Here is a 10,571-nt window from a genome sequence, read left to right as displayed (position 1 = left end):
GTAAAATTAACTTTTAGGAGTAGTGGTACTTTGCTATACTTTTTTATCTTAACTTAAACAATCTTGTGAGAGTATCACTACTTTTGCTTGAATAAAATATCTGCTTACTCAACCTACCATTCAGAGCTCAGAAGTATTCAAATACATTTATGTTGGAAGTTCTTTCTTCTTTCCAGACTTATATGCATTACTTAGAGTAAAGAATGGGTCCTTAAATTTCATCTGCTTTGGAAAAGTGTTCTTCCCGAATTTGTTATTTTGTAATTGCGTTCATTAGTTAGTTTGTTTTTTTCAATTTCTACTTTGAAATACCAGCACTTTTCTAAACATATCTGCTCATATGTAAGAGAGGTTGACTTCACAACAGAAACATACATCTGTACTGATTCTAATTCTAACAAGAGAGAATTAAGAAAGTTGGTGGTAAACAGCTTCAGCAGCCTCTGCCCAACAGTAACAGAAAGCAACAGAAAAAGAGGAACATCCGGATTTTACTGCTCACTTTGGTAACCACCAACCGACAAGAGCAACATAAAAAAACCTAAGATAGCAATAAAAGTCAGAAATATTTTTGAAAGAAAATCAAGTCTATAATAATGTTAAAATAAACCCTGCAACATTTGCACATAACTCTCTCTGATGGTGTTATTTTAAGTATTAAGTCAGATGTTATAAGCCAACAATTATTCATTATTTAAGTTACAAGTTTCTCAAAGACTTTGCTCATTTATTTAGCTCTTGAGTGGCTAATTTCTACTTTTACTTGAGTAGAAAAATGTTAAAGCTGTGCTACCCTTATTTGAGTAAAATTTTTGGGTAAGGCTACTCTACCCACCTCTGCAGTAATGTAAGAAAATCAAACAATAATTAGAGATGTACAATCCGAATAACCTGAATCGGATATCTGCTCAGATATAGAAGGATATCGGTGATTTGATATCGGAAATCAGAGATCCAATCCAGTGCACTTTATATAGAACTGTTATTTCTTTCTTTTTGGTGGTTATTTGTTACTAAATTATATAAAGTATATTAAGTATGCAGTTAATTTTTAACCCTTTAACAATGTTTATGTCAAGGTTAAAGCCTTTACTCACATGGCTAGATATATGGTTCATTCATTCAACAGTTGAATCGGATCGGTATTGGACATCGTCCGATATGCTCAGCGCAGGTATCAGTATCGGACTGGATCTGAAAAAAACTGGATTGGTGCATCTCTAACAATAATCAAAACTTACAAATGTTTACATAAAAATACAAAACATAAAAACACAGAGGCCCACTGTTTTACACAAGATCTACACGTTTTTGACCCAAAAGTCTTTTATAGTGTCAATTTTCTAAATGTTTTGAGATCTTCACAAGGATTTATGGCAAACATGTTTTTCCTCAGTCATGTTTATGGCATTCAAGCTATCCGTTTGGTTTCATTTGTTTTCATGCTTTCTTATGCTCAAATTATAAACTAAAGCAAAAACTGAGGCCTCAGTGACTGTATTTTCTTTAAGGACCACTTGGATGATCTCTTGATGTGCTCTGTTGATGAGGTGATAAGGTCCTGTGGACTTAAACTATTCCTCCGTCTTTTCTCTACATGTGGTTCTAGAATCTCAATGTTGTGTTAATTTTCATCATTGATGGACAGGTGTTGTGCTTCGTAACCTCTCTTAACTAGGTGTAGCAAGTGAATCTTAACTTAGCTTTTCAGAAATTCTGCTCAATTACAGGACATTTATTTTATGAATAGGAAGGCAATGAGCTTTTCACATATGTTTCCATATTTTGGAGACTGTTGTTTGTATTTACTATAGTTAATCTAATATTGAAATTTGTTTGATATTATTGTATTTATTAGAGTTAGGCTGTGTCCAAATGTCTGCCCTAAACATTATATAGGGCACTATATAGTAGTTACGCCATTTTAGATGAGTGCCCGAATGTTCAGTGGTTGAAAAAGCAGTGGACTCGAAATTTCGGTATCCTGTCAAGGATAAAGTGTAAAATATGTTTTGTTTTTTTTTCCCTCTCTTCCCCAATGTGGCTCCTATTCCCCCATGATGAATGGTTGGTACTGAAACTGAAATTTCGATTGCAATGTAAATTGTAGTTGACGGTAAAGATTGATTGATTATTTTGTATGTACAGTGTGTACAAAACAAAACTTTGTTGCATACAGCTTACAACAGTGTAATGGTTTTGCAATTATTAACAGCATAAAGTGAAGTAGTGATCAGATGCAACAATGAAGGAGAAAAAGAAACCAGTTTAAATAATGGTGCAAAAAAGCATTAATATGAAAACTTTCAGTACAGTGCAAAAATAAATATAGTGCAAAATGCTGTATAACATTGAATTGTGTCCTATTTAAAAGGATTGTAAAAGTTCAGCAACATTAGTAGTGCAAAAAAATGTGATGCAGAGTTGATCGCAAGAGTGCCCAAACCTAAAAACAATCTGCATTGATTCCAATGCAGTTTCACAGCCCTAGTTTAGGTTTAGAAATGCTTAACATACCAAAGTCAAACCTTCCCAGAGGAATGGTATCAGTTCATGCTTATGCACATCATCAATGAATCATGCACATTTTTTCATTCCACATCCCACAGTTTGGTTTATATCCCTGTTCTGCAAGTTTCAACTTGGTATTCACTACTGTCACTACTTTTGATTGTGCTAGAATCACTAAAGGAAAATGAAAAGCGATTTATTCATCTTGGCATTCAAAAAGTCCACATACAGAATCCAAGCACAGTTTGAAATAAGAAAAAAAATAAACACTGTAATAATCTGCTGTTGTGCACAATAAAACTGTAAATACTTTGCAGTCTGCCAACTGCCATTGGTTTAAGCATTTTTGCAGATATGGTAATGCAAGTTTTATATCTGCATCTATATGTGTATATTGTGTCTGCCCCGTAATCCACAGCTACTAAGAATAGTAAAGCACAGATTAACTCGTCGCTGAGGGGCTGCAGCAGTCTCAGGTAGCCATAGACGCACGTTTTGAGTGTCACTTATATGCTATTCAGCAAACTCAAAATCTGCAGTTTTGTTTTCTTTTAAATATTAAGTACTGCCTTCTTTTGGCAAGACTTCAATAAATCCTCTGATTAATGCCTCATTGCCCAATCTAGGAGATTTTATACACTTCCCTCTCATGGGGGCTTTTCTTGTAAAAGTAATACTTTGGGATTCGAATTCAGATTCTTGAGCATGATTGTCATCATTTTCTGTAGCCTCTCAGACCGCAAGTTTTTTCTTGCAGTCACACAAATCTTTTCGTTCATCATTTAAAATAAATTTCAAATATGAACATTTAACTATATTTTTGTTTGCTTCGGTGAAACCAGTTTGAACTTTTCAATTGAATACACCACAATACATTTGTATATGAAAACTTCTTTATTAGGACATTGAGCTTTCTCAGTTCTGAAAAAGCTTAAATTTGTTTCTCTTAAAGGAACTATGGCAGCGCCAGCACTGCCTGACACAATCTGATTTTTTCACAAAAAACAAACAAACAAACCCACATACATCAAAATGTGCTTTACTTTCTTGTTTCAATTTTTTTTTTTTGGTATAAAACGGATTCATATTTAAATAATTACTTACAAAAATAAGTAAAAGGTTTCAAATATTAGTTCATTCTCACGTTTTCTAAAGAGGAACATAGTATTTTATGAGAAGGATTGGTGGTTAACGGTTGGAGTTCTCTTCTTCCTCCCATACATGTCACTCACAGTACAGTTAGGTGTTTGTAGTGCAAAGCTGTGCTTTATCTCACCCCATAGGTTCGGTCATTTCAAATGGAGTTACATTAAAAACAAACCTACTGAAGGAGCTCAGATAGGCAGCTCTCGCTCCTATCCTGTTACAGTGTCTTTAGCCTCAAAGAAATAATGCCACTTGAGAACATAAGCAGGTGTAAACACAGATATAACAACACATGCATACAACTTTCTCATTGTAAAAAAAACATGTCTTGAACCTTGTGTCAAAATGCTCTTCTGAATCACAGAAGGGCATGGTCAGAGTAAATACGGTGAACACCCAGAAGCTTACAGCAAAAGCAGCCCAAATTGCCTGATTTCAAGTTGCTGCTTGCTTCTAACAGTTCAAATTCACCGAGCAGGAAACCTACTGGGAAAACCTGCCCTGCAGGCTTTAAACTACCCAGCTACTCTGGCCCAGATGCAGTTCTGACGGCGGCGGATGCTCTATCAGGATACAGCAGAACCAATGGCTGTTGAAGTTTCGGAACCATAGCTAGAAAATCTTGTTTTTCTATTGTTCTAGTTCAGTTCTGCACAGTCCAGACTTCAACATCTTGTACGATAAAGTCCTCATGTGTGGAAAGAGGAGCGTTGTGGAAGGTAGGGCAGGAGAAGCTGGCACCGTGGTACAAATCTGCGTCCAGCCACAGAGCAAAGCCACCTCTAAGGAAGAGAAAACATACAGAAAAATCAGAAAAGGACAACTTCAACCTGTTCTTGCTACTGTATATTCGATCACAGATTCCCTCCTCTCCATTAAGGTTAATTGAGGCAAAATAACTTACCCTCCTCCTCCAATCTGCAGAGATTCCCAGTTGCCGCTCACAAAGTAAGAGTTCTCCCCGCTCCACCTGTATTGCTGAAGGAAAGGAAAAATGATCAAAAACAAGATATTAGTGATCTGTCCTGAAACAGAGCAAAACCAAAAAAAAAGCAGAAATCTTATATTTGTTGTTGATAGTTTTTATGCAGCAGATCATATAAGCATTATCTTTTCTTTCTAATACTTAATTTATAACAACTAATAATTAAAATACAATATATCCTTACCTGGAAATCAGGGTTAAAGCTGAACAAGAATGTCTCTCCGGTGCCATAGCAGTATTTACTGACTCTGAAGGGATCTGAACAAAAAGCCCCAAACACCTGGAAAAAAAAAAGTTTGTTAGTTGATGCAATTCTGCAAGTCTTTTTTTTGTGATTGCTTTTTTTAGTGTGAAAAAAAGTTTTTAAATCAAAGCTCCAGATGCCAACCTTTTTATGAATGTCTTTGATGACCAGCAGCACAGGACTGTCCAGATCAGCCATGTTCCTGTACAGCGTCTTTAGGCTGCTCCCATGGTTGTTGGTGCTGTACACCAGGTGCCATGGATACCCCTGGGTCCTTGGAGGCAAGTGAGCAGCAAGCTGGAAAATGAAAACACAAACCTGGGTTAAATGATGCTCGTATAGATCCAACAGTAATTCTTTAAGGTAAAACTTGAAATAAAATGAAATTTTTCAGTAAAGTTTGACACTTTGGTGGAGTCCAACTGACCTTCTGTAGGTGATATTCATCCAGCAGCTGGCTTTCATGGCTCAGGACTGGGAAATCATCCACAACATCCAGGTACTCATTCTCCTCAACCTCCGACTCTACTGAATTGCTGAGGCTCAGGCGGCGCTTTGAGTCCTTCACTGTTATGATCTGCAGAAGATGTGACAGAATGATGAGAAACTTGTTTTAAGACATTTTTCACCTTGTGAATAGAAAGGCACATGCAACTGAATCTTGATTTTCTCACTGACATGTAATGTCAGAGATATGCTGCTGTAGTAAAAACCCTGGCATGTTGGCATTAAATCAAGGCTTTTATAACTTGATATCCAGCATATCTCACCTCAACGTATGGCTCTGCGCAGTCACTGGCAAAATAAAGCACTCGGATATTTTCCTGTGTTCTCTTCATTGCTCTTGATTTGTCTGTCACCTTCTGCACTCTGTGCTTCCACATGTTTGCTTTGCTCTCTGAAGGTAACTTTCTCTGCTTATATAGTTGTGTGACGCTTTCACTTTCTATCGCCGGAAACTCAACCACATGGCTGCTGGCTGGTTAACCGTTACAGCAAGAGTTTCTTTTCCTTCGTAAATGGAAACTGAAGCCCTACTCTGAGATGGGAGAAGAAAGGATGCCCATATAAGGAAGGTGGGTTTTCCCATCATTTCACAGCTCACTTTCTTTTTTTTTTTTTTTTTACTACCATGCTCTGAGATTAATTCACAGTAGCAGAGGAGGGGCTTAACTGTCCCTAGGAATGTTTCAACAGTTTGAAGCTTACGTGCAGAACCCAGCAAACTATGACTTGTTTGTTCATTGTCTAATTAGAAGTGTGCTCGAGCCAAACTTACCTCCCACTTCTTTCCAGCCTTGGGTTTGCTGGCTGATTTTCTAAAAGTCTTGCTGATTCCAGAAATGTCCTTATCCACAGTACGATAAGCATTGTGGCGTTTCTTTCTGACGTTGTTGCAAGATTTGCAGCGTTTCTTCTTGCTTTTGTTGTAGATGTCTGGAGACCATTGCACAAAGAAGGTGTAGAGGTGGTCAACCCTGCAGGGAAAGGGAGCAAAGAACATGCTTTTTAAAACAAAAACTGCACATTGCATATCTGGGGAAATATGTAATTAAATAATTCCTGTTGCTGTCCACACTATGGCTCCTGATTAGCTGTGTATCTGTGTATTTTTATTACCTGCTGTATGTATGCAGCTATGGTAAGATGAAAATATACATTATTTTTCTTTAAGATGAAACTAATATACCTTCTTAGAAAGTCTGATATGCATAAAAAGCTGGAAACCAGGAGAATTTTTCAATTTAGTTTTGCAAGCTTAAACCATGTCTTTTACTGAAGACTAAACTGTATTTCTTAGTTAATTGTTCTAAAACAAATGGCTATTAATCAAACCTAATTTTATTTTAATAATTCTTATTTTTTTCCCCAATCTTACTTATTTTGCATTTCAAAACTCTAAAATACATCAGGAGGAGTTCACTTCATAATCAGCTTCTCCCTGCGTTTGTAAAAATTAACTACATTTCCACATATAACATAGAAAGTCACCAAAAACTGAAAACTGAAGAGTTTCATCTACTGAACAATGTAATTTTACATTTTAAAAATCTAGGTTTTACTGCATTTAAAAAGCATCAAGAAATACTTACTCTCCAACGCTGTAGGCAACCCCCATGACTGTAGATGAAGCTGTAGATTCTAAAGAGCTGAAGTTGATAGCATCAAGGCTCAGTGCTAAAGGAACGTTTCCACCGTGGCCCAGCCATCCCCACCATTTATAGCTGCGGATCAATGGCTGAGATTAGCCCCTCTGACCATAAACCCTCCCCTCTCGTTCAGTTGAAGGCTCCACACAGCCTGCACGTCCTCTGTGGGCCGTACGAAGCTGTGCTTGAAAGCCAAATCTAGGAAAACATTAACATGACCTGCTTAAGGTCTCTGTCCTTACATTTGGTGGCAGTTCATGCATTTTACTTTGTAAGGCTTAGTTACAAAAAGTGGTGAGTTGACAGACAGATAAAAGCCCTAAAAGTATGTCAGTCAGCTTGATTGTCCTTTTTTATTGTCTGTCTCACTGGCTGACCTAGGTGGTGAACCTTTAGATCACATCAGTACTGCAGAGTATGGAAGATTTCTTTGCATTGAGTTGGTATTTTACTGGAGTATTGCAACATTAACCCAAAAACCGTGTGTTCAATAAATAAAGCCTGAATTGAACTTAACATGTTTCCTTAGAGATTAAGAAACCCAAGTTTTGATGAAAGGATAAACAATGGTTTAAAAATAGTTCATTCATTTAATAAACTTTGAAAGCGTGGTATAAAAAAATGATTTCTATTTCAAAAATCAATTATTGCTTTTTTTTTTTTCAAAAGTGTTTCTGCTTCACTAAATTATCATTTTTGTGTGTGGAGCGGGTGGATGGTGGCCACAGCTTAATCTTTCAATAATTTATATGTATGTAAAAGTAATGTAAATGTAAATGTATGTAAATGTAATCGGGACGACAGTGGCGTTGGATGTAGGAGTTTGCCCTGAAATCGAAGGGTTGACGATTCAAGCCCCGACTCCGACTTTCAGTGTCATTGTGTCCTTGGGCAAGACACTTCACCTGCATTGTCTACTGATGGTGGTCAGAGGGCCCGGTGGCGCCAGTGTACGGCAGCCCTGCTTCTGTCAGTGAGCCCCATGGCAGCTGTGGGTACAATGTAGCTTGCCACCATCAGTGTGTGAGTGAATGGGTGAATGAATGTAGTGTAAAGCGCTTTGGTCAAGTCTCCTAACTTGAATAAAGGTGCTATATAAGTACATGCCATTTACCTTGTAAAAGAGTTAATGTCCATTACTGGGCCATGTCTCACTCACATTTTAATTATCATGAGTTTTATTTTCCTGCTTGGCTCTTTTCTTTCTGATGTGCCTAATACTATGTAAAATAGAAACCTAACTTGAAGCAAGCTGACTAAAGGGAAGATTACTTAATGAAGGCTGGGAGAAGATAGATTTCATTACAGGTTGGAAGTTTTGAGGTCAAAACAAGCTCAGAAGTTTTGTTTTTCCATTCTGTTTCAGGTTATTGATCATTTGTTTTCCAGACTCCCAGTTTGAAAAACACGCTGCATATTCACCGGGCCCTGCTATCCGAACACGCTCCACCCTATCAGGCACTCTTTTGTCTCCCACTCAGGGTTTACCTTTGAGATTTAATCAGGGCACTTAAGGCTGAGTATAGTGGTGATAACCAGTGGGCAATCAATAATTCAATACTTGCCATTCAGGTGTGATCAGTGTGCACTAATGATTAATGTTTCCAAATCAGTGCTTCAAAAGATGAGATTAAGTATAATAAAGCAAACTTCATCCACATCTTTAGATAAATATGAGATCTTCATCAATAATCCTGCAGGAGCAACTAAGAAAGTATTCCCCCCCAAACTTAACTCTGGGTATTTCCAGAGACTTCTGTTTGATTGGATAAGGATCTGGAGCCCTTTTAAATCGATCAATCAATACAACAGTGCAGAGTATAGATAAGTTCTGGTTTTGTTCACAGTGGCAGCACTGTATTAGGATTTAGGGTAACGGTGACAGCGCTTAAGCACACGGTTTAGTTTGTTATGTGATATCAGACCTTAGAGACTACAAGCAGGACAGTCTGGGGTCAACAGTCAGCCATGATATTCTTTCACAAGAGACATGGTGAGAAAATCAATTTAAGATAGACTATGTTCCGTCACACAAAAAAGGATCAATAACACACATACACATATGCACATTTGAAAGATCTCTACAGCATTATAGTAGCTTAATTATTTAAATGTGTCTTAAAAATGTATTAAAAAGAGAACAACACCCTTTGCAAACTCTTCACATCATGCAAGAGAAGTTGTATTGAAAAAGCATTGATGGCCCTTTAACTTTGTTATATATTTTCCTTCCTTTTTTTCATTAAATTGTACAATAGGACAAATTATTCTGGGAGGAAGAAGTATGAAACCATACTATAATGAAAGCAAGCTACAAAAACTGCATGCCTCCCTTAGTGTTCCACAGGTTTTAAATGTTTTAGATGTGTCTTTATTGCAGCTGCAGCATATCTGAATCCAATAGCTGCTTTACCATCTGATGAGCCATCATGGGCTGCAGAGACCTGTGAATTAATTACCCATTTACTTAAGTCAGGTGTGGGAAAACACAGTCTGTTGTAAGGAAAAAGATGCATAATGCTATGCTATTGCTGTTCTTCAGCAGGGAAATGGAAGCTGGTCAGAGTTGATGAAAAGATGAATGAACTAAAATAAAGGGCGATCTTAGAAGCAAACCTGTCAGAGGCTTCAGACTGGGTCTAATTTTCCCTTTTCTTCTAAAAAATATAAAAAAAAAACACCCAGAGACACAAATGAGCTGGTCTAATTAAAGCATGTCTATGTGTTGGTGTAGTTCACTTAAAGTCCAGATTGAAATTTGACAAAGTTTGAATCATGTTGCAAACAAAATGGGGCAAACGTTTAAATAATGAGATGCGAAAAACTGATCGAGACACACTTCAATTCAATTCAAAAATACTTCACTAATCCCAAAGAGAAATGAAATAACACTACAAAGAAAAAAATAATTTGAAAAAAGCTCAGGTTGTGGCTTTTAAATACGCAATATCAATGGTTCAACTCTGTTTTAGCTATAAAATTGTTTATATAAAGTTGCAGGACACAAAATTATATAAATAACATGCTCTTTTAAAGTTTTTAGTAATCAGTGAATCTCAGGGAATATTTTGTATATTAAGAAGCCATTTAAGAAAAGCACTTATATCTTTTATTCATTATGAGAAATGTATCAAAAGTCTCTTTGCTTTTTCTGAAAAAGTTAGAAAAAATATTTTTAAAACTAAATACCCATTAGGAGCTCTACAATGTTACAAATTGATGCCTTCATGTGTTTGAAACTTATATTGAGATGACTTTTCCACCTGGAACAAGGAAAATATAGAATAACATAAATCATAGTGGAACTGAAAACTTAAAAGGAAACTCAAACAGAAGTCCACAAAATGCACCTTAATGAAACTGTTCTGCCACACTTTGCTTTTTGCACTTAGACAAGTTAATACAATCTTGGTCTCATCTAACCAGAGGAGGTTCTTCTAATAACTCTCAGTGTCTCTTGCAGAAGTGGGAATATGACTTTCTTTCAAACATTGTTTTATCTTGATCATTTCTTCTTATCAATCCGATTTTTGAA

General features: G+C 36.7%; 1 protein-coding gene across 2 annotated transcripts; it reads right to left on the bottom strand.

The window, feature by feature from the left end:
* Window positions 1-3,446: 3,446 nt before the first annotated feature.
* Window positions 3,447-7,081, bottom strand: LOC107089619 (nuclear receptor coactivator 7-like). Of its 2 annotated transcripts, XM_015382509.1 has the most exons (7): window positions 6,980-7,081; window positions 6,166-6,364; window positions 5,314-5,463; window positions 5,031-5,183; window positions 4,827-4,922; window positions 4,562-4,635; window positions 3,447-4,439 (listed from the first exon to the last, which is right to left on the bottom strand). In XM_015382509.1, the coding sequence occupies exons 1-7, from the start codon at window positions 7,003-7,005 to the stop codon at window positions 4,301-4,303; spliced, it is 837 nt and encodes a 278-aa protein (XP_015237995.1). In that variant the 5' UTR covers window positions 7,006-7,081; the 3' UTR covers window positions 3,447-4,300. The 2 variants fall into 2 exon arrangements, with proteins under 2 accessions (XP_015237995.1, XP_015237996.1); XM_015382510.1 differs by lacking the exons at window positions 6,166-6,364; window positions 6,980-7,081 and adding an exon at window positions 5,657-5,890.
* Between the last annotated feature and the right edge of the window lie 3,490 nt (window positions 7,082-10,571).

Source organism: Cyprinodon variegatus, unplaced genomic scaffold (assembly GCF_000732505.1).
Source record: "Cyprinodon variegatus isolate N-32 unplaced genomic scaffold, C_variegatus-1.0 Scaffold258, whole genome shotgun sequence".
NCBI lineage: Eukaryota > Metazoa > Chordata > Actinopteri > Cyprinodontiformes > Cyprinodontidae > Cyprinodon > Cyprinodon variegatus.
The sequence above is the reverse complement of the archived record's forward strand: the minus strand, read 5'-3'. Positions and strand labels throughout refer to the sequence as shown.

Coding starts and splice junctions, on each gene's coding strand:
- LOC107089619 (XM_015382509.1), bottom strand. CDS start 7,005: ATGGGGGTTGCCTACAGCGTTGGAGA. Junction 5,464..6,165: donor AGGCTGGAAAGAAGTGGGAG/GTAAGTTTGGCT, acceptor CATCTTCTGCAG/ATCATAACAGTGAAGGACTC. Junction 4,636..4,826: donor GCTTTAACCCTGATTTCCAG/GTAAGGATATAT, acceptor CCTTTCCTTCAG/CAATACAGGTGGAGCGGGGA.